Here is a 25,434-nt window from a genome sequence, read left to right as displayed (position 1 = left end):
TCATGTCTGTCAGCAGTATTGGCCAGCAATTCTATGTCATAATTTTATGTTTTACTTTTTATGCTACAAGTTACTACTAAATATTTGGCTGTGGACTAGGAACTGGGGAAAAAGAAAAATAAATTAGTTTGCTTTTGAAATTAGGTGTTTATCAATCGGTAGGTCATAAATTTATATGGCAGCATAACTGAGCTGTATTGGGGCCAACATAAACTTGAAGAGAAATGAAAGTTTTAGAGAAGATGTGATACTCCAGGTAGTAGTAAATGAAAGCGGGTAAGTTATATTGATTGCTTGTGTGAAAGCCTTGCGGAGCTAAAATGAGGAAAAGTTCCTGATCCTAGATACAAGAGAAAACAGTGGATACAAGCTGCTACACAGTTTCATCTTGAGGAACTCAGAAGTATGAGGGTGTGCTGGAAAGTAACGCCTTGGATTTTTTTATTCTCTTCTCAATATCAGTCATGTTACTCAGCCTATTTCCGTGTTGATGGTGTAAGTTGCAACCCTCTGCCACTAGAAGTGTAGCATCTAACATGGCAGTGTGTGACATAACTATGTCTGTGCATTAGAAACAGCATGCTGTAATAGAGTTTTTAACCACTGAAAACATGCCTCCAGCTGAAAGCCAAAGAAGACTTAAAGCTGTATAAAGTGATGATTGTGTTGACAACAGTAATGTGTGCTGTTGGGTTGTTCATCCCCTTAATGAAGGAAATGGTGGTCCTAACCTCTGTGTGTGTGACAGAGCTCAGTGTGTACGACCACGTGTGGAACCAACTGGACTCATTGGAATCGGGTCAGTGAATTCATCAGAGAAAATCATCAGGTAACACAGACACAGCTCTCAGGTAAGTGTGGCATATTGTGAGAGCATGTACAGGCCACTGTTACAGAACTGAACTACAGAAAACTGTGTGCACAGTGTGGGGCTTGAATGCCCAAGGAGACTGGACATCTGTCAACAATTTCCTTTGTTTTTTAAGCATGATGCTGATGGGTTCCTTAACAACATTGTGACAAGTGGTGAAACCTTGGTTCACCATTTTGATGCCAAAAACAAGAGAGCATCATTTGAGTTATGCCACAAAGAATCACTGATGCCAAAAAAGCTCAAGACCATGCCATCAGCAGACAGTCATGCTCTCAATGTTCTGGAATGTTCAGATGTGCTACATTTGGAATTCATGCCTAAAGGCACCACCATGAACTCTGCAAGGTACTGCAAGACTGCCATAAAAGTGAAAACATGAATTCGAAGAGTTCGTAGGGCACCCTCTCCTTCCGGTTGACATTGCCATGCTATATACAAGCACTGCAACAGTGCAGTGTCTTAGGTTCATTGTCGTCAATAATACTTCATAGAGTCTCTACTGGGCCCCATAGATTTTCATCTGTTTCCTAAACTTGAGGAACTCATTCGAGAACTTCACTTTGATAGTGATGAAGTAGTGCAAGTTGAGCTGAGGTTGTGACTCCATCAACAAGGTCAAACATTCTACAGTGACAGTAGCTCAAACTTGCTTCTCAGTGGGAGAAATATGTTTCTCACCAGGATGACAACATTGAAAAATGAATATGTAGACAGGGAAAATAAAGATGTAGACTGTTAATAATGTTTGTTTTATTTAAAAAGCTTAAAGTCTTACATACAAAATTTGGAGCATGCCCTCTTATTCTGAGCAAATGAATTGCCCAACTCATTAAATTCTTCCAACATTGTGTATGTATTCTGTTGTATTTAAGCAGAAAACAGAAAAAAACCTTTGAAGACAGCTAAAATTGTGTGGCAGATTCAAATAAAAAGAAAATTAGGAATGAGAAATAATCTCTTAAGGAATGCATGTGATATGTCCATCTGATTTGGCACACAGGAAATTTTCACGTAGATTTGATAGAACTAGTTTGTTTAACAATATGTAAATCATCTACCCCTGATGAGTATTAAGTACAAGCTACAATAAGTCACTTTGGAAAGAAACTTTTATTTCTTGCATAAGAATAATCAGTGTCAAAAGAAAGTCTCTTCTCGAGTGTCAAAATAACAGCACTATTTGTAAGAAGCCCTAAGGCCTGAATGAAACAGACCATTTCCAAATTTAAAGTGTAGTAAACTGAGACCAAATGGAGTACAGTTCCTGAGGACACTCCAATAACAAAGTCTAGTTTGATGAAACATGGTCAAGTCTGGTGCAACACTAATGAGACAAAGGCGCAAATCCTTGAAAGTCCACTATCTGATCAGTGGCAGTGGCATCATTGTTGCTTGCAATGAACTGGCTCTCCTAGCCTGGGTGCTGACCTAAATAGAGCCTTAGGACCCAGGATCAGCTGGTCCTATTTTTGGGCACATGACCCATATAGCTAAGAGGCCTGTGGGTCGAGCGACCTCTGACAGTGTTCAGGTTGTCATCTGTTGGCCCTATAGAATACGGTCAACTCTGTGTGTCTATTGCAAGGAAGGCAGCTGCCTGCATAGCTCAGCTGTAAGGAGGGTTACTGACAGAGTAAGTGTTGGCCCATGATACAGCACTGTGTAGTTGCAGGGTGACCAGTATTTACAGTTTATTGGTCTACAACCCATGCCAAAGATTCCAATTGTTAGTAAATGCCTTGTGATCCACAGCAGAATCAGCTGTGTGCAGCAGTGGTGTTTGAGCTTCACTAATAGCCAGACAGGCTGAGACGAGCTTTGTGGTTCATAGTATTCCTCCTCCCCCTCCATCTCAGATCAATGACTGCTGCACAGTGAGTTGAAAGTACTGTTATCATAGTTCCAACACTTAGAGTCACAGATGTTATTTTAATAAATTTTCTGTCGTCCACTCCCCATAAAGGTTCACAATACAGCCCAATAGACAGGGTGCTACATAGTACTGCTGAGACTTTTATACTGGATTTCTCAATGACATGCCAATTCCCGATACAAGTGACTCAATTTTGCTACACAGTACTCGATTTCTCATGTTATGTTCAAATTTTAATTGAATCATCACATTGGTATACTGTCACAGCTCTGCTACCGGACAGCGCCACAGCTCATGGTGAAGTGTTGCAAACACAGGAAGCTGTGACATCGATTCACTGTGGCCCATTGTTTGTCGTCGGTGATACACATTACTTATTCTTTCGACAGCTGGGTGGTGTTTGACATCCAATTGCATACTTACTGTTGGTAGCTGACTGGACTCCATATGGGAAAATAACTGATATAGACACACTGAGGGAAATAACAACACGCAAAAATTCTGTGTGTGTGGTGCGAAAGTGGCAATAGACGCTAAATAATGAAAAGTGTGAAGTTATCCACATGAGTGCTAAAAGGAATGCGCTAAATTTTGGTAACACAATAAATCACACAAATCTTAAGGATGTGACTTCAACTAAAGTTATGAGTAACTTAAATTGGAATGCTCACATAGACAATGTTGTGGAGGAAGCAAACCAGAGAGTGTGATTAGTTGAAAGAAGACTTAGGATATGTAACAGGTCTACTAAAGAGACTGGCTAAACTACACTTGTCTGTCCTCTTCTGGAGTATTGTTGTGCTGTGTGGAATCTGCGTCAGGTAGTATTGATGGAGGGCATGAAAAAGTTCAAAGGAGGGCAGCTCATTTTGTATTATAGCAAAATAGGGGAGAGTGTGTCATGGACATGATACATGAATTGGGGTGTCAGTAATTAAAACAAAGGCATTTTTCATTGTGGCAAGAACTTCTCATGTAATTTCAGTCTCTTTATTCTCCGAATACGAAAATGTTTTGTTGGCACCCACCTGCATAGGGAGAAAAAATAATCATAATAAAATAAGAGAAATCAGGGCTTGCATGCAAAGATTTAAGTGTTACAGAGTGGAATAGTTGAAGAATAGCCTAAAGATGGTTCGATGAATTGTGAATTGCAGCATAATCGTGTAGATATAGCTGGCACATACATTGATGACAGGCACGACCTGTGATTCATACAACCCCTGATCTTCTTGTCTTTTTTTCTCTTATTCCATTTCCCTTGTACTATTTTAAAAGTATGCACCTTCATATTTTCATGGCACCGTAACTGACCCATTAAATTTTGAGCATACAGCCATATAAACTCTGTTTCTTCTTCTAATATTTTAGCTGCATACTTTCTGGCCATCTTCAGAGTGAACTGACAGACTGACTGACTGTACGACACCCACTCTGTGCTTTTAAACCTGTAGACTGTGTCAATGTGCATGTGGCCACAGCTACACATTGATTGGTGGCTAAGAAGTATGCTTAAATTGAATCTATGGTTATGCAATCAGTCCATGTTGGGATATAAACATATCATTATGAGCTGTAATATAGTGAAGTCGTCGCAAGTTAATTGAAGAAAGCACAGAATTCTGTGATGTGTCCAGGATGAAACCACCATATCTGTTAAGTAAATTCTTTGCCAAATGAATTTCAACTGCTTCTTTCATCATGAAGTCCCAAAAGGATGACATCAACACTAGAATTTAGATATTTTATTACCACATAGGGTGACCAGTGTCGATGCAGTGCTCTGCCACAGCTGATATACTGAGCTGTAAGAGCCGGGTGTACCTATGGTGTTCCGTGCATCTTTCATGGATTGTACGAGTTGTCTGTCTGCTGTCCAAAAGGCCACACTTGGAGGTACCTTGTAAAATCCAGTCCTGTGGAGCATTGAATCATCTGTTATAACACAAGTACGGTGAAAAAATAGCAAAGTGAAAATCAGCAGTGGAAAGTGATGTGCACTGCAGATTATTAAGTCTTTTTACCATGTAGGTATGCCAGTGCCTACTAGATACTGCTGAAAATTGGTATGCAGACTTCCGCGTCAATACATTACACCAACTGGTACTGAATTTCATCATTTTGGTTACTGAAAAATAACACACACACTATGAAATTGACATTCCTCACACTTTTATGCATGTTAACTGATTATCTGAAGGTGTTTTAGCTCACTTGGTATGTTCTATAGATATCTCGTGGATGCCGTTTGTAGATATTGATGTCCCCATTGGATTCTTCTTCTCAACAGGTCGTGAGTTCATTGCTCCTGTATTGAGTGGTGCAAGGACAAACAGTGGTGCAAAATAAAATTCCAGATTGTGACTTGGCTGAAATAAAGGCATGGATACTGACTTAGGATGCCATAAATGCCTCTCCAAATTTATTCAAACTTTGCTGTGAACAGTTTGCAGACACACAGAGCCAATAAAAGTAAAGTTTGAAACTTGAAATATTTCCTGAACAGTGTGAACAACAGTTACATTGCACACAATATGCTTTAACATTTAGTTTAGGTATCAGTAATATCACATGTCCTATCACTTACGATACATGGCTTTACTGCAACTTTCAGTCCTAATTGCGACTCCTGCAGATGCTTAGCCACCGTTCCATACCTGTCTCCTCCTGCTTGCTTCTGATTGGTCCGCCTCAACATTTAATAAAAGTTCACCATAATTAAAACATCTAACTTTTCTCATAAAAATTATTTAAGTTATTGAAATTATTAAGTGATTGTTCCTCGAACAAGAAAGACCGTCAGTACGCTTGGAAGTTAAAATTTATTAGTAATCTGGAAAAGCAAACTGTGAGTGACATGTGGTTTGATGCCTTGTTTGAATGGTTATTCCCCACTGCTCAAACATAGGAAGCCTCTCAAACGTTCCATTTCCTCACACTACGTGACCAATAGGTGTCGCTCGGTGTGAGGCCAGCTGGCGATGCCGATTATTATTGCAGCTTCGCTCTATACATTGCAGCCTATAATGTAGCATAGGAATAAAAGGGGCACACTGTGGCGTAAATGTCGCACTGTGGTGAAACTCAAAACTAATGCTGTCTTCAATGAAGTGCGAAAAGTCATTTTAATGACAAGCTCCCACATATGGCGAGAAAGATATAGTTTTAAATGTCTCTCTGTCTTCTTCCTAGCTCCTTATGTCCATCATAAGTTTTATTCGTAGTGCCTTACTTGCAGGGGATAGGCAAAGTAATTTGAACATCTTTACTTACTTGGGAATGGTTTATTATAAAGGATTTGACTCCCACTTGCCCATAATACAGCTGTGATTCTTTGTGAAATACTGGCATATAATGGTTATGTAGTCTCCAGTGGAATGTTATGCCACTCTTCGATCAGAACCTCTTCTAACTCCTGTAGTGATGAGGGAGTGGAAATCTGCTGTGGAGTCTGTCCTTCAATACTGCCCACAAGGGTTCAGTAATGTTCCAGTCTGGGACTGTGCTGGCCAGGGAAGACGCTGGAGTTCAGTTGCATGCTCCTCATACCACAACTGCACTGTCCTGGCTGTGTGAATGGGTGAATTATTGTCCTGAAATATGGCATCATTGTTGGGGAATATCATTTGAATCATGGGATGCACCTGATCATCTAAAATGCTGACATAATCATTGGCTGTAACACGGCCTTTGAGAGTAATGATGGGACCAGCAGAATACCATGATATGGCTGCCCACACCATCACACTTCCACTTTTATGCTTAATCGTTGGAATCAAATAATCAGGATTGTAGGCTTATTGTGGCGTTCTCCAGATGTAAACCTAGCCCGATGTTGGAAATAATGAAAACATTGTCTTGTCGGACCGTATGACGTGTTTCCACTGATCAGCTGCCCAGGATTTATGCTCCTGACACAATGTTTCATGCTTCTTTGTATTGGATGCCATCACTAATGGTTTCAGTATAGCATCTCATCCATGAATATTTGCTTTATGGATTTCTCGGTGAAAAGTATTGACAGATATGGGATCTCGAAGATGGCTATTGAGCTCTGCACTCACTTTAGCCGGCATAGTTTTGTGTTGTTTTGCCACAATTCATGTTAGCGTATGATGATCTCTGTCATTTAGTTTTGATTTGCATCCACTATTACGTTTACACGATGATGTCTTTCCATGTTTTGTGTAGGCTCTCATGACTGTTGAAACAGTTGCTCTTGAAGCATTCAATAAGTTGGCTGTCATGGTTACTGATGCTCCAGCTAATTAGACCCCCACAATCTGCCCCTTTGGAACTCTGTTAGGTCTTTCCTTGCATGTCGATCTTGGCCTCTGAATGCAAATACAAAGTGTGCACTACTCATAAACAACCTGCACTGATCCCTAGTCCATACTGAACACACACAGTGCAGTGTGACATGTGCCTTACCTGCGTTGCTGACCATCAAACACAACCATCCCATTACTATCACTGTTCACATAATTTTGCCTGTCCCCTGTACTTCTTGTGGTGAATACCCATTTCCTTCAAAAACTCATTTTAAGTGTTGATTCTAATCCTGCAGAGTGCTCTCATCAGCAGTACTATGTGTTTTGTGAAGGAGGACACTCATTATCAGGCAAGGATGGTGGCAGAGATTTGCATCTCAATATAACTGAGTCGGCTTCAGATTTACCAGCTGTGCAGCCATTACCTTACAGCATTGTTTGTGGAGATACCAAACCAGCTCTCTACATTATTAGCATCATTTATTTACTTCCTTTGTGTGTGTGTGTGTGTGTGTGTGTGTGTGTGTGTGTGTGTGTGTGTATAAAAGTTCTGCTCTTGAAATCTGTAAAAATTATGTACTAGTAGAATATGAATTTCTGTTCCTCACAAGAACACTTATCTAAAAAGAACAATTATGTGTGTCAGTTTTTTCCCTTGTCAAAACATAAACTAATTTGTAATGACAAGCATACAGGATTTCCACTTTTGACAATGCTACTCAGCCACTCTGTTTGGAGCAGATGCTGTCTGAAGAGGAGGCTGATGACGACGGAGAGAGTGCGGGTGCCAGCTCGAGCTATGTGACAGCTGATGAGGGCTATGAGGCCGATGTGGAGATACCACTGCAGCCTGTCGGCAATGCCTGTGCTATTGATGATCCTCGTTGCTCCAGGAGGTATGAAGTGGTGTGTGCACGTAGCCACAACAGCGAGCACCACCGCCGCTCACCTCGGCTGATCGAACCCCAGCTCTGCAAACTGGCAGTAGATATACTTATCCGGTAAGCACTTGGGGCATATTTTATTTGTGGAAGTTTCTTTTACTTCCAATATTTGGTATATTTTACATGTTGCATTGAAATAAAAGTTGAAAAAAGTTCTAATTGATGCAATTTGGTACCCATGCACAATGTTGGCACAGTTACTGAATAATCTCTTATGACACTAACCTTTCCATTCAACTGCTCTTCCAAGTATTTTGCCCTCATCTGACAAAATTGCATCATCATCCATAAACCTCAAAGTTTTAATTTTTTCTCCTTTTATGAAGTTTTCATCACTTGCCTTAACAGCTTGCTCAGTGTGCAGACTAAGTAACACTGTCTGTGTGTGTTCTTAGTTGCACCATATCTTACATGCCCTTTCACTATTACAACTGCAGTCCAGCCTCTGTACAAGTTGCAAATAATCTTTTGGTTCCTGTATTTTATTCCCGGTTTTCTTTGATAATTTAAAAATAATACTGATTAAAAGTTCTCTCCTTTTGATGAAGAAACAAGTACACTGAATTACATAATATTTGAATGATCATAGTCTCTCATGTTAATTGAATTAAACCAAGGGTATTGCCTTTTATCTGTAAAATCCTTCATCTTGTTGATTGGAGATACTTTTGTATTCAGTTTGACTTACCTTAAATACAGGATCTTTGAGGGTTTACCATATAGCACTTTAATATATTTTACATATTACTAACTGTGCCTGGCATGCATTGCAGTGCATGTTTCTTTCTTTTCTTAGTAGATACACATATACCAACATATACGAAGCAGACACTGTTGTTGTTGTTCTTGTGTGTGGGGGGAGGAGGTGGGGGGGGGGGAGGGGTCCTACAGCAATCACCATGTCCCATAACTTTGTTGCCAAATGCCTCAATTTTGCCATTCTTACTCACCCTGAGCTATTGCTGCTCTCTCCACTGCTTCTTGGACATGCTTTAGGCACCCATTTCATGGTCTTCCCCTTCGTCTCTTTCCAGGAAGTTGCTGTGAAACTGCTCTCGTTGGCCACTTGTCTTCTACCATTCTTTTCATATGCTCTAACTGTCTTAACTGTCTTTCTTTGTACCTCCCATGTAACCCTCTGGTCACCTTCCAGGAATTCCTTATTTCCACAGATGCCTTCCTAAGAACACTTATCTTTTGGCAAAAGAAAGGACAACTGTACACAACCTGGAAACAGATCCTGACCTAATCAGCCTCCCTGCAGACTAAGGCTCCACCACTCTTGGGATGAGTCGCAGTGACTGTCTGACAGAAGACCTCAGCCAGCTGTCTGATTCCTCCACCTGGAAACTCTGCCATAGTGATCCCATCTCAGAAGTCCAACCATCTACATGCTCCCCAAAATCCACAAACACTACAATTTGGGTGCCACATTGTAGCTGGCTGTTGTGCTCCCATTGAAAGAATTTCTGCTCTTATTGACCAACATCTCCAACCAATTGCCCGAAACTACCTTTATCTCCTGAATCCCTACTTGGTGCCACTTCCCTGTACACCAGCATCCCTCATGACCTTAGCCTTACTGCTATCAAAAGACTCCCTCTCCCAACATCCTTCGGGCTCCATATTATCCGTCTTGTTCCTTATACGTGTTGCTAACTATATCCTGACTCACAACTTCTTTTCCCTTGAAGGGGAGGCATACAAGCAAATCCATGCCACAGCCATGAACACCTGCATGACACCCTCTTATGCTAACCTGATTATGGGCAATCTAGAGGAAACCTTCCTAGCTTCCCAAAACTCCACACTCCAAACTCCTAGACTGAGTCAGATTTCTTGACGATATCTTCACGATCTGGACTCGGGGCCAAGACATCCTATCTACATCCTGTCACAACTTCAACACCTTCTCTCTCATTCACTTCACCTTGACCTCCTCTACCCAATGCGCTATCTTCCTGGATGTTTATGGCTCCATCCACTCCTCTGTCCATGTAAAATCCACTAACCAACAAACGTGCCTGGATTTTGACAACTGCCATCCCTTCTACATTATAAAATTCTTCCCACACAATCTAACCACCCATGGATGATGTACCTGCAGTGAAAAGAACTCACTAGCTTGGTACACTGAATGTCTCACATAGGCCTTCACAGACAGGTAATACCCCCTCCAAATCTAGTCCACAAACAGATTTCATGTGTCATATCCTCACACACCTCCACCAAGCGAGGTGGTGGAGCGGGTAACACACACACACACACACACACACAGACTTACATTTAGGAAAATGGTGCTTCAAATCCCGATGTGACCATTCAGATTTAGATTTTCTGCAATTTCCTGAAATCACTCTAGGCGAATGTAAGGATGGTTCCTTTGAGAGCGCACGGCTGAATTCTTCCCTCTTCCTTCCCTAATCGTAGCTTGTGTTCTGTCTCTATTGACCTCAATGTCAACTGGTCAACTGCCCATTAAACCGAATCCTCTTTCATCTCACACACCTCAATCCTCATACTATCACCAAAAACAAGCTACAAAGGAGCCCCCCCCCCCACATACACACACAAAATCACCCATTATCACCCTGGACTCAAACATCTGATCCACAGTCTTCATAAGGCCTTTTATTATCTCTCGTCATGCTGTGAAATGAAGGTCGTTGTCCTCAAGATCCTTCCCAGCCACCCCAGAGTGGTTTCTGTTGCTCACCCAATCCGCACAACATCCTAGTCCATCCCTGTGTCACCCTCACTCCCTTTTTACAGGGATCATATCCCTTCAGGTAAACCAAGGTGCAAGACCTGCTCAATCCAATCATCCAGTACCTCCTACTCGCTTCCTTCGCTGGCATATCCTACCATGTCAGAGGGTGCGTTATCTGTGAAAGCAGCCATGTCATATACCACCCCTGCTGCAAACATAATGCACAGCTTTTTATGTCAGCATAACTACCAACCAGCTGTCCACCAAGATTAACACCCAATGCCAAACAGTTGCCAAGAACAAAGTTGACGTCCACCATCAGCTTCTCTGAACTACACACATGGGAGTTATCATTAAAACACGTCCTCAACTCCTATGATCATCCTGGCCACAGTCTTCAGTAAACAACTGTTGTCGCACCTTCTGCCCAAAAGTTTTTTCTTACTCTGTTCTGTCACATGCTCCAGTCTTCAGTAAACAACTGTTGTCGCACCTTCTGCCCAAAAGTTTTTTCTTACTCTGTTCTGTCACATGCTCCCAACTTTAGTTTGTGTCGTTCCCCAGTGGCTCTGACAACAGTGCATCACATTCCTGGCCCGAGTACCTGTCACCCCTTCCTCCTGAATTCCTAGCCAGCAAACTAGCTGCCTCCTTGTTTCCTAGTCCACCTGCTGAAATGCATTGCTGGCACTATTCGTCCATCTGACACCACGTAGGTGTGTGTGTGTGTGTGTGTGTGTGTGTACTTACAGTACATATGCAATGTAGTAGCAAGAATATTCGGTTAAATGTATAGATTATTTGGGGGTTTTCAGAGTGCTAAACTTAGCACAAACATCTGGTAGCAACAATGTCTCTATCCCATCTGAACAATTAGTTGAACTGAGATCGGATGACAGATAGGAGTATGTCATTCCATGCTGCTTCAACTAGCAGCTGGCAAAAGGTGATACTGGTCTCCCAGCAACCCGTGACTGGATGCTTTTTGCAGGTGAGGATTTGGTGAATGTGGCAGTCGAACACTGCCTGTAATGAGTTCGGTCAGGATGGCACAGACAAAGTGCAGTCTTGCATTACCTCATCCAAAGATAATGTCTGAGACCTCAAAGATTGGGCACGGGCACAGGCCTTAACATGCCATAAATGTAATCGTTGCTGTCCAAATTACCAGCCATGCTAACCATAGGTGACTGTATTGTGTATCCACTAGCATTCTGTACCATTGCCTCAGTTCCTGAGATGCTGGGCCCATATGATAGGACAAAAACAGTGTGGCAATGTTTGATCTCCTTGGTGCCTCCACTTACAGAAAATCAATACTCAGTTGAAGAGGTGATGTGATGCCACTCGTGTGCCCAATGTTGTTGTGTGTGCACCTCTGCCTGCCACTGGGTTTTTCCTTTTAGGGATTTGTTTTGTTGCAGATGAGTCCATTTCCTGAATTGAGATTGGAGATGTGGCTGTATGGTGCTGTATGGCTGACCGAACTATACATGTTTTCTCTTGGGCACTATACACTACACTGCTGGCATCCTGCATGGCATCGAGTACTGCCCTCCTGACCCTGTCGAATCCGTATTCACGTAACATTCTCGGGGTCCCAATCAATGTGAGCAGCAGTATCATGATTTGATCTACCGTGGTCTCGACTGTTGATTATCCTGCAGCTGTTGAATTCTGAGCTTAAGTGGTAGACATTTCTCCGTAGCTGGAGCATAATACGACATTCTCGCATACAAACATCATTTAAAAGTGATTTCTGAATGAGAAACTCACTACACAATCTTTCCTTACATGCATAATGTAGACCTTGTTACTCTTAACCGCTTTGTACGGCTGCGCTGAAATGCTAATCATTTGCACAGTGCTCCATTGTGTTGCAATTTCAGTGCCATGCATTGTAGATGTAGTTTTCTTAATCTCATTATTTCTCTGAGATTATAATATCTCTGTCCTGATTACAGAGAGTTTTTGCTTTACTTAGAGCTCAGTGCCAAGATATGCTGTGGAAGATATGTGCAAAAATTTAGAGCATCTTGCTACAGACATTGTTTCCACCAGAAAGTATTTTCTAATCTCTTTAGTAGTTTATCAGCTTGTGTCAGAATTTTTCCTCTGAGATTTAATCTCTATAATAAAGGAAGTCTCAACACTCAGTACATGGTACAGATTGTCAGATGGTTTAAGAAGAAGGCAGTAGTGTAAGTAACTTCACACTGATTGAATGTGTCCCACTGACAGAGCAGTTTTGGACAGATCTAGTTGCCTAGTTGCATACTAGAGCCTCCCTTTCCTAAACCCAGATGGCTGTTAATTAGTTACATTCCATAGATTGATTGAACAATTCTGTTAGTGAAATGAAATGATGTGTGGAACAAGTCAGTTTGCAGGATATGTATGCTTGTTTGATGATGATGATGATGATGATGTCCCACACTCCTTGACAGAGCGTAGGGGAGCGATATGGAAGACCCGCACCGCCGTACTAGGCAAGTTCCTAGTGGAGGTGATTTGCCGTTGCCTTCGTTAACATTAATGAACACTTTATTTTTTAATCGTACTTGAGCAACTACACTTAAAGCAAGTCAGTATTTTTTTCCATTTTGTTGATGAATTTCTACTTAAAAAACTGGTAGCCAGTAAATGTTGTTGTTGTTGTTGTTGTTGTTGTGGTCTTCAGTCCTGAGACTGGTTTGATGCAGCTCTCCATGCTACTCTATCCTGTGCAAGCTTCTTCATCTCCCAGTACCTACTGCAACTTACATCCTTCTGAATCTGATTAGTGTATTCATCTCTTAGTCTCCCTCTACGATTTTTACCCTCCACGCTGCCCTCCAATGCTAAATTTGTGATCCCTTGATGCCTCAAAACATGTCCTACCAACCGATCCCTTCTTCTAGTCAAGTTGTGCCACAAACTTCTCTTCTCCCCAATCCTATTCAATACCTCCTCATTAGTTACGTGATCTACCCACCTTATCTTCAGCATTCTTCTGTAGCACCACATTTCGAAAGCTTCTATTCTCTTCTTGTCCACACTAGTTATCGTCCATGTTTCACTTCCATACATGGCTACACTCCATACAAATACTTTCAGAAACGACTTCCTGACACTTAAATCTATACTCGATGTTAACAAATTTCTCTTCTTCAGAAACGATTTCCTTGCCATTGCCAGTCTACATTTTATATCCTCTCTACTTCGACCATCATCAGTTATTTTACTCCCTAAATAGCAAAACTCCTTTACTACGTTAAGTGTCTCATTTCCTAATCTAATTCCCTCAGCGTCACCCGATTTAATTTGACTACATTCCATTATCCTCGTTTTGCTTTTGTTGATGTTCATCTTATATCCTCCTTTCAAGACACTGTCCATTCCGTTCAACTGCTCTTCCAAGTCTTTTGCTGTCTCTGACAGAATTACAATGTCATCGGCGAACCTCAAAGTTTTTACTTCTTCTCCATGAATTTTTATACCTACTCCGAATTTTTCTTTTGTTTCCTTTACTGCTTGCTCAATATACAGATTCAGTAACATCAGGGAGAGGCTACAACCCTGTCTCACTCCTTTCCCAACCACTGCCTCCATTTCATGCCCCTCGACTCTTACAACTGCCATCTGGTTTCTGTACAAATTGTAAATAGCCTTTTGCTCCCTGTATTTTACCCCTGCCACCTTCAGAATTTGAAAGAGAGTATTCCAGTTAACATTGTCAAAAGCTTTCTCTAAGTCTACAAATGCTAGAAACGTAGGTTTGCCTTTTCTTAATCTTTCTTCTAAGATAAGTCGTAAGGTTAGTATTGCCTCACGTGTTCCAACATTTCTACGGAATCCAAACTGATCTTCCCCGAGGTCCGCTTCTACCAGTTTTTCCATTCATCTGTAAAGAATTCGCGTTAGTATTTTGCAGCTGTGACTTTTTAAACTGATAGTTCGGTAATTTTCACATCTGTCAACACCTGCTTTCTTTGGGATTGGAATTATTATATTCTTCTTGAAGTCTGAGGGTATTTCGCCTGTCTCGTACATCTTGCTCACAAGATGGTAAAGTTTTGTCATGACTGGCTCTCCCAAGGCCATGAGTAGTTCTAATGGAATGTTGTCTACTCCCGGGGCCTTGTTTCGACTCGGGTCTTTCAGTGCTCTGTCAAACTCTTCACGCAGTATCTTATCTCCCATTTCATCTTCATCTACATCCTCTTCCATTTCCATAATATTGTCCTCAAGTACTTCGCCCTTGTATAAACCCTCTATATACCCCTTCCACCTTTCTGCCTTCCCTTCTTTGCTTAGAACTGGGTTGCCATCTGAGCTCTTGATATTCATACAAGTGGTTCTCTTCTCTCCAAAGGTCTCTTAAATTTTCCTGTAGGCAGTATCTATCTTACCCCTAGTGAGACAAGCCTCTACATCCTTACATGTGTCCTCTGGCCATCCCTGCTTAGCCATTTTGCACTTCCTGTCGATTTCATTTTTGAGACGTTTGTATTCCTTTTTGCCAGCTTCATTTACTGCATTTTTATATTTTCTCCTTTCATCAATTAAATTCAATATTTCTTCTGTTACCCAAGGATTTCTATTAGCCCTCGTCTTTTTACCTACTTGATCCTCTGCTGCCTTCACTACTTCATCCCTCAGACCTACCCATTCTTCTTTTACTGTATTTCTTTCCCCCATTCCTATCAATTGTTCCCTTATGCTCTCCCTGAAACTCTCTACAACCTCTGGTTCTTTCAGTTTATCCAGGTCCCATCTCCTTAAATTCCCACCTTTTTGGAGTTTCTTCAGTTTCAATCTGCAGATCATAACCAATAGACTGTGGCCAGAATACACATCTGCCCCTGGAAATGTCGTACAATTTAAAACCTGGTTCCTAAATCTCTGTCTTACCATTATATAATCTATCTGATACCTCTTAGTATCTCCAGGATTCTTCCAGGTATACAACCTTCTTTTATGATTCTTGAACCAAGTGTTAGCTATGATTAAGTTATGCTCTGTGCAAAATTCTACAAGGCGGCTTCCTCTTTTATTTCTTCCCCCCAATCCATATTCACCTACTATGTTTCCTCTCCCTTTTCCTACTGACGAATTCCAGTCACCCATGACTATTAAATTTTCGTCTCCCTTCACTACCTGAATAAGTTCTTTTATCTCGTCATACATTTCATCAATTTCTTCATCATCTGCAGAGCTAGTTGGCATATAAACTTGTACTACTGTAGTAGGTATGGGCTTTGTGTCTATCTTAGCCACAATAATGCGTTCACTATGCTGTTTGTAGTACCTAACCCGCACTCCTATTTTTTTATTCATTATTAAACCTACTCCTGCATTACCCCTATTTGATTTTGTATTTATAACCCTGTAATCACCTGACCAAAAGTCTTGTTCCTCCTGCCACCAAACTTCACTAATTCCCACTATATCTAACTTTAACCTATCCATATCCCTTTTTAAATTTTCTAACCTACCTGCCCGATTAAGGGATCTGACATTCCACGCTCCGATCCGTAGAACGCCAGTTTTCTTTCTCCTGATAACGACGTCCTCTTGAGTAGTCCCCGCCCGGAGATCCGAATGGGGGACTATTTTACCTCCGGAATATTTTACCCAAGAGGACGCCATCATCATTTAATCATACAGTAAAGCTGCATGTCCTCGGGAAAAATTACGGCTGTAGTTTCCCCTTGCTTTTAGCCGTTCCCAGTACCAGCACAGCAAGCAAGGCCGTTTTGGTTAATGTTACAAGGCCAGATCAGTCAATCATCCAGACTGTTGCCCCTGCAACTACTGAAAAGGCTGCTGCCCCTCTTCAGGAACCACACGTTTGTCTGGCCTCTCAACAGATACCCCTCATTGTGGTTGCACCTACGGTACGGCCATCTGTATCGCTGAGGCACGCAAGCCTCCCCACCAACGGCAAGGTCCATGGTTCATGGGGGGGAGCCAGTAAGTATATGAAACAATATCCATTTAATTTTTGTTATGACCACAACTATGCCTTCTACTAGATTGTACTTTCTGACCCATTTGTTGTTTTCCTGCTTCTCTTAGTAATTAGAACTACATATTTGTTCCATTTTTGGTGAGTAATCCTAAGTGTTTTAGTGGATTTCATATTGTGGGTCAGATGATCAGAGATTTTTGTTGCTCATAGTGAACTCCTTTCTGAGCAACCAACAGCTTTAGTAATGGGTAATAAGGGTAATTTTTTCCTCTAATGTTAGACTGACATATCACATTCTTTTGAAATTGTTATGAATTATTTATGATACATTTCATTTGTGAATAAAGGTATTGTGATCATGCGGTTAAAATACCTTGGTTGTGTGAGATATCTACATGATGTTCGTGGTTGAAAAACACACCTTATGTAAGATTTAAAACATTCCCGGCCTACATATTGCTCCACAAAGTTTCGGGAGAACTGCCAGATGTTTGTAAATTCTTGCCACAATATTTCGGCACAGAGTCTTCTGGCCATCTTCAGGTGATACTGGTGAAAACTCCCTGAGCTCTGGTATTTAAGGCTCCACTGGCACATGCATGGTGGATTCACTTGATGTTGCGCGTGCGCTACTTGAGCGTGTTCGGTTCTGCTGCATCGTGTGCCCTTCGTGGTGAAAACTCACCGCATCAATATCAATTTGATTGTCTTCCCATGATTCCATCACAGAGCTATGCCGGCTACGGAGGACACGAAGCTTTTCGACGATTGGATTGAATGCTGGATTTAATTGGAAACTGCCGTCTTGATTAATAAGAAACTCACTGTCAGACAGCTGTATTTCTATGGATTCATTAATAATGGAACTCCAAAAGATAGACGTATGAGCCACAATTTTTGTCTCATTGTGATTTACAACATGACCAGTGGAAATACAGTGTTCGGCGATGGCAAATTTACAAGGCTGAAGAAGGCGAGTATACTGCTGATGTTCTACAATGCGATCCTGCACAGTATGCGTCATTTACCCTATATAAGAATTGCTGCATTCACACGGAATATTGTAAACATCTGCCTCACGCAGCTCTAGGTCATCTTTGACAGATCCCAACAGTGATGAAATTTTTGCAGGAGGGCAAAAGATTGCTTTCACTTTATATTTTCTTAGTATTCTGCCTATGTGAGCTGAAATATCACCAGATATGTGGTAAATAGGCAGTTGTTTCAAAGACCTCTTCCTCTTCTTTGCTCCGCCATTTACAGGTCTACAGCGCTCTCTTCACTTGCTGGGACGAATACCCATTCTTCAGAAATACAGTCTGCAGGTGCTCCAGTTCCGTTTGCAAACTGTAGGTGTCAAAGATGATGTGGGCTCGATGAATCAATGGATTTGGAGCATTGCCTGCCATTTTTAAATGTCTTGGTGTGACGTAAGAGCGATGGCACACTTGGTCATTCAGTATATAGAAAGCCCACTCACACAGTCCTTTACGTCCAAGCCATTAGTTGCCACCATCCGGCACAAACGATGGGTGTTTTGAGGAGATTGATTCACAGAGCCCACATCGTCTCTGACACCGATAGTTTGCAAATGGAACTGGAGCACCTGCAGACTGTATTTCTGAAGAATGGGTATTCGTCCCAGCAAGTAGAGAGAGTGCTGCAGACATGTAAATGACGAAGCCATGAAGAGGAAGAGGCCTTTAAAATGACTGCCTATTTACCATATATTGGTAATATTTCAGTGCACATAGGCAGAATACTAAGGAAATATAAAGTGATAAAGTGAAAGCAATCTTTCAACCTCATGCAAAAATTTCGTCGCTATTGGAATCTGTCAGAGATGACCTAGAACTGCGCAAGGCAGGTATTTACAGGATTCCGTGTGAATGCAGCAAATCTTATATAGGGCAAACGATGCATACTGTGCAGGATCACATTGTAGAACATCAGCAGCATACTCACCTTCTTCAGCCTTGTAAGTCTGCCATCACCGAACACTGTATTTTCACTGGTCATGTCATGAATTACAATGAGACAAAAATTGTGGCTCATACGTCTAACTTTTGGAGTTCTATATATACGAAGACAGTAACTTGTTGTCGAAAGAACAGTTACTGTTGATGACTGTGCAGCTTTTCCCTGGAATAAATGATGACTAACTGACAACCTCAGCTGCCGACAGGTGTTGTTGTTATACCTCGATGTGGACAGCTGAAAATGTGTGCCCCGACCAGGACCCGAACCCGGGATCTCCTGCTTACATAGCAGACGCTCTATCCATCTGAGGACACAGATGAATAGCGCGACTGCAGGGACTTATCCTTTGCACGCCTCCCGTGAGACTCACTGACCACAATTCTACATATGTATCATACCTTATAGACATTTGCCCATCCACTCATTACTCGCGCACGCTTTGGCGATTCCCGTAAGAGTTTGGGCAACCTGTGTGCATACGCACAGACGAAGGTCAATGGCTGGGTAGCCTTTTAACTATATATACGAAGACAGTAACTTGTTCTCGAAAGAGCAGTTACTGTTGATGACCGTGCAGCTTTTCCCTGGAATAAATGATGACTAACTGACAACCTCAGCTGCCGACAGGTTTTGTTGTTATACCTCGATGTCCCAAAATTAAGGGAAAATCCATTTTCAGAGAATCGGTTAATAATTCTATGGGAAACATCATTTCCAATCTCTTCTGTTCCTTTCTCTCTAGTGGGATTGATAATGACACTACTATCCCAGTGAAAAGTACTAATTCTGTTTGGTGAATGTTAAATGGAAGGTCATTCGCATATGTAAGGAATAAGAGTGGACCCAAAATTGAACCCTGTTAGACCCTCTTTGTGATTTCTCCCCAGTCACTAAAATTTTATATCTTTCCAGTGTTGTCTCAATTATTCAACACAGTTTTTTGCATGTGCTTCTCTTTGTTTGTGTTGTATGGCATATATGGCAGCACTTCCCAGTGTGAGTCTGGGGACATGATGCTGCTAGTCTGGGGCCTTGCATTGTGAAGCAGTAACCGGCTGTGAGGGCCCCCTGATTGCACCACATCATATTGGATGTCACTGCCTTGGCAGCCTAGGCATTTGGCATTATCTCCTTTGTGTGTGCTTCACAGTTTAGTGTCTTTCTACCTGCCTGGCCAGTCTTAGCCCGAGTTGCATGCTTTGACATCGTAGGTGGGGGCTAGAATTGCAGTCTGATTGATCCTTTTCCAATAGTTGTTTTATTAAGGATTCCTTAGATGTTCAATAACATTTCCGAGCCATCAGCCTAATCGATTTCTTGAGGGATTGTATTGAGATGTGAGAGACAGGACAGCCAGTCCGTGTACAAGATACCACAACAATTAAACTGAATGAAAATGTTGTGACTGACTGTTCACATATAGCAGGAATTTTGGCTGAAATTAATAGAATTATAAAAGTATCCCATATATATAATATTCTTATGTGCATTATTAATTACTGTCAGGGGTACATAGTTCTTGACATTTTAATAACTCTTTAAAATCTTACTGTATTTGTTATGTATGCATTTAATTTTGAATCTTAACATATTGTGGCATTTATATAAATTTCCTTTTTCCTCTTACATGATATTTTAATTCCCGTCGTTACCCATGGGTTGCTTGTTTTTATTTAGGAAAGCAGCTTTCAAATATTGACTGCAATTTACTGTATAATAAATTGAATTTGCCATTAGCATCTCTCTTGTATGTTTATCATCCAATAGCACCTCAATTAACTTACTCTTGAAACAGTGTATCGTGTTCTCAATAATAAGCCTCGCTGCTTTGCATGGCTGTGAGTATTATGTGAGCTTCACTGCTTTTCCTGAGCTTCAAACTCTGTCAGTATGTTGAAAATGCTTCAGCTGTTTACGATTAGGGTTTTAATACTTTTACTTGCGGGAGGCATTTCTTTCTATCTTACACTGATACTTCTGGGATTCCTACAGCTACTGTATTTACTCGAATCTAAGCCGCACTCGAATCTAAGCTGCACCTGAAAAATGAGACTCGAAATCAAGGAAAAAAAAAATTCCTGAATCTAAGTCGTACCAGAAATTTGAGACTCAAAATTCAAGGGGAGAGAAAAGTTTTAGGCTACACCTCCAAATCGAAACAAAGTTGGTCCATTGTAATATGAGACACAATTTAGGTCGAATGAATGACTATACAGCTACAGTAGTTTGGTTCGAGTCGTAAGCTTAGCAGTTAAGCTTTACCAGGTAGCCATTGCTATGCGTCAGGTGCTCCGTTCGTATTTATGCGGGTACCCTTCCTTTTTCACATGCTTCGTCTGGTTTGAATTGATTGCTTATTTTTCTTTGATCTGATAAGTGCCATTCTCTTTGCTATAGGTGTTTAAGTCACTATAAGCTGAAAATGCATTACTGTAATGTGTCATGCATTGTTTGTCGCATTCTGATAATGAGTGTTTACGGCCTGTCGCCGCTCGCGACGTGGCTTGCTTTTGTGCACGCTACTGCCGCTTACAACTAAAAAAAAAAAAAGAGAGAGAGAGAGAGAGAGAGAGAGAGAGAGAGAGAGAGAGAGAGAGGGGGGGGGGGGATCATCTCATTAGCAAAACAATGGCAAGAGACTGCTATTTGTTGTTACTTACACTGCTGCTTTCTTTGATAATGATCAACAAGAACCAAATAATAGACTGCGTATGATAGAAGATGTTTTGAACGAGAGTTCAGCAAAAATTTTTCACCGTTTGAAAACCTTTGCAGACGCCTCTTTAGTACATTACATTCTGCACATAAATTAGAGTCATCTTAGATTTAAAAATCTAGTCAATCGCCGTGCTTCATATCTGACTGTATCACTATTAGGCATTAGAATAATACGAATATAAACATGACATGATATGTATATTCTTCCGCGTTTGCTGTTGTCTCACTCTAGTTTTGTAGTTTATTAGGCAGACAGGATTTAAATGAGATAGCAGCAAACATGAAAGAATACATGGTAAAATGTTTATATTCGTATTATTCTTATCGTGAAGAGAATACTGCATGTGATTCACAATTCATAAAAGTTCCTGTTAGCAACCATCTCTTCTCACAGGTAGGAAAAAATTCAGAACATGGAGTTGGCCATATTGACAAACATCCCAAACAGTCTTCAGTCTTGTTAGTCGGATTTTCGTAGTACATTGAAATGCTGCTACATTCAAAGATGAACAACACGGAATTTGTATTTACTTCTTTGGATAATGTATGAAAATGCGGTGGTCGAAACTCTGGGTGGAGAAAAAAGCTCGTCTTCCACCTTTTTTTTCCAACTTATTTACTGATGCAGAGGTTTTGGTGCCACTATTTATCTTTGTGCCTGTGTAGCGCTACATATATTTACATATATTCGATGGCAGAAGTTAGTTGTTAGCAAATTCAAAAACAGAGTTAATTTACGATAAATGCAGATAATTCATAGGGCTACTCCTCTTTAAGGGAAAGCTAGATGTATCACAATATGTTAGTTAGGAAACCTGCTACAGTAACTAAATCACAAACGCCGATTTGCTACAGATTGCTTGCAGGTTATGCAGAGGACAGTGGTAGTTTCTGAAAATTCTCAAAAATGCACATTTATTTGTGTTGATATGCAACGAAGTTCAGGGGTTATGCATTCTTTGACAGAACCGTGAACCACAAACGTTGATTTGCTACAAAATAAATTAGGTATTCAGAACACTCGTACTGGTAATTTGTGAAAATATCATTTTGTATATGTCCAAAAATTCTCAAAATAACATATCACTCATGTAATTGTACAATGAAATTAGAGAACAGTTGTTTTCAATGAGGATAGGCCTACTGTTCTCAAAAATTTTAAAAGAGCTCAATGATAACAGAATGAGTGTATCACAGCACTCATGAATGTTACAAATTTCACAATATATCACAATACAAACGAATATTGAATCAATCAATAAAAGATTATGTAGAAGTGATGCAAACAATAAAATTTGTGAATCTAAACCTTAGGCACGATCTTGTACATGTGGTATCACACTAAGGAAAATTCTTAAGTTGGCTTTTGTATATAAATAAATGTGTGTATTGCACAGATTTTTCACTCAGCTGATTCTGTGCACACTCCTACACTTGTGTACCAAAGAAGAGTGCTGCATCATGAGTTTATCTCAATCAAAATCACTAAAATGTGCAGCACCAACAAACCACAACTTCAGCCTGTTGGAGCTAACAGTGCTGGTGTAAAACAAATCCTAGGGCTATAGGTAGAGAGGTGCTGAATAATCACATTTGGCTGCCATGAGAGCAATGCGTGATACCTTCAATGACTACTGTAGCAGAATATTGTAAAGTGATCTTTCACAGAAACCAAAGAAATTCTGGTTATGTGTGAAGGCTGTTAGTGGCACCAAAGTTATTGTCCAGTCCCTAGCGAATGAGACAGGAACTAAAATTGAGGACAGCAAAGCAAAAGCTGAAACGCTTGACTCCAGTTTCAAATGTTCCTTGATGAAGGAAAACCCAGGAGAAGTGTCCCAGTTTAATCCTCTTACCACTGAAAAGATTAATGAAATAAGTCTTAGTGTCAGTGTTGTTAAGAAAGTCATTAAAATTGAACAAAGCTCCAGGGCACGATGCAATCCCTGTCAGGTTCTATACTGAATTTGTGGCTGAGTTAGCCCCTCTTCTAACTATAGGCTATCGGAAATCACTCTAACAAAAAACTGTGCCCAGTTCTTAGAAAAAGGCACAGGTCACACCCTTCTAAAAGAAGGGTAGTAGAAGTGATCCCCAAAACTACCGTCCAATATCCGTGACACTGATTTTTTTTTTTAGAATCTTAGAACATTCTGAGCTCAAATGTAATGAGGTCTCTTGAACAGAATGACCTCCTCAATGCCAACTAGCATGGATTTCGAAAACATCGATCATGTGAAACCCAACTCGCACTTTTCTCACATGACATACTGAAAGCCTTGGATAAAGGCAATCAGGTAGATGCTGTATTTCTTGATTTATGAAAAGCATTTGACTCAGTACCACATGTAAGCTTATTGTCAAAAGTATGATCATATGAGGCGTCAAGTGAAATTTTGAATGGATTGAGGACTTTTTGTAGGGAGGGCGCAGCATATTATCTTGGATTGAGAGTCATGTCAGATGTAAAAGTAAATTTGGGTATGCCCCAGGTCACTGTATTGGGATTCTTGCTGTTCACATTGTATATTAATGACCTGGCAGACAATAGTAATGGTAAAATCAGGCTTTTTGTGGATGATCAGTTATCTGTGAGGAAGTAATATCTGCAAGAAGCTGCATAAATGTTTAGTCAGATCTTGATAAGGTTTTAACATGGTACAGTGACTGGCCACTTGCTTTAAATGTTCAGAAATGTAAAATTTTACACTTCATAGAACGAAATAACATAGCAGCATATGACTGTGATATCAGTGATTCACTGTTGGAATCGGCCAACTGAAATGTTTTTCACATTGTGTTTGACTTTTACATATGTTGCAACTCCTCCTTTTTTCAGTATTAACATTACGCAAAAATGATGCTAGTCTATAACACAAGGTATTTAACTTCTCCATCCCGTGGTTACATGGTGTTCAGAGAGGCAGAAAACATCTATGATTTCAAAATGTTGCACATTATTCTAGGCAAACAAGAGGCTCATCTATCTTGTTTTTCAACCTCTTATGTCCTGATGAAACAAATTAATTTTATTTTTCTGGGAACCGTTGCTTATGTTATGGCACTGTTCTGTTCTAATTTCTTTCAATGCTGTGTATATTGTTCTTGTGAAACACAACTAGCTCTTTATTTTCATGAAGTAATGAATGTTATTGACAGGGTGTCTCAAATTGCATCCATGTTTCTAAACTTCCAGAGAGCTGTTGACACCATTACTACCAAGCAGCTTCTAGTAAAATAGTGTGCCTATGGAGTATTGTCTCAATTGTGCACTGGATTCATGATTTGTTATCAAAAAGGTCACAGTTATAGTAACTGATGGAAAGTCATTCAGTAAAACAAAACTTCCCAAGGAAGTGTTGTAAACCCTCTGCTGTCCCTAATGTGTATAACCAAAATAGCAGTCCTCATAGATTCTTTGCTGTCTAGAAAAGTCATCAGAAGATCAAAATCAGTTGCAAAATGATTTAGACAAGATACCATATTGTGTGAAAGTGGCAATTGACTCTACATGATGAAAAGTGTGAGGTCATCCTTGTGAATACTAAAAGGAATCTTAAGTTTTTGTTACATGATAAGTCACACAAATCTAAAGGCTGTCTATTCAGCTAAATCATAGGAATTACAACAACGAACAGGTTAAATTGAAAAGATTACATAGAAAATTGTTGAGAAGGTGAACAAAAGACCACGTTGTATTGGCAGAACTGTTACAAAGATGGACTAAATCTATTAAAGACACTGCCTACACTGCACTTGCCCATCCTCTTCTGGAGTATGCTGCATGGTGTAGGATCTTTACCATATAGGATGGACGGAAGACATCAGTAGAGTTCAAAGAATGGAGGGCTTGATTTGTATTTTCATGAAATACAAGAGAAAATGTCTTGGGTATGATTGGGGGTGCCAATAATTAAAACAAATGGGCTTTTCGTTGTAATGGTATTTTTTCACGAGATTTCAGTTACCACCTTTCTCTCCAAACATGAAAATAGTGTGTTGACTCCCACCTACATAGGTAGAAATGATCATCATAATAAAAATAAGAGAAATCAGAGCATCCAAGAAAAGACTGAAGTGTTCATAGAGAAATCATCTGAAGGTGGTTTGA

The 25,434-nt window shown here is 40.5% G+C and overlaps 1 protein-coding gene across 1 annotated transcript in view; it reads left to right on the top strand.

The window, feature by feature from the left end:
- Nucleotides 1–25,434, top strand: part of LOC126195543 (uncharacterized) — a 111,263-nt gene that overhangs the window by 67,510 nt on the left and 18,319 nt on the right. Inside the window, exon 7 of the mRNA XM_049934167.1 lies at nucleotides 7,760–8,019. Coding sequence (XP_049790124.1) covers nucleotides 7,760–8,019 — 260 coding nt within the window. The remainder of the gene's footprint in view (nucleotides 1–7,759; nucleotides 8,020–25,434) is intronic.

Source organism: Schistocerca nitens, chromosome 7, assembly GCF_023898315.1.
Source record: "Schistocerca nitens isolate TAMUIC-IGC-003100 chromosome 7, iqSchNite1.1, whole genome shotgun sequence".
NCBI lineage: Eukaryota > Metazoa > Arthropoda > Insecta > Orthoptera > Acrididae > Schistocerca > Schistocerca nitens.
Note: the sequence above shows the minus strand (reverse complement) of the source record. Positions and strands in the feature narration are given on the sequence as shown.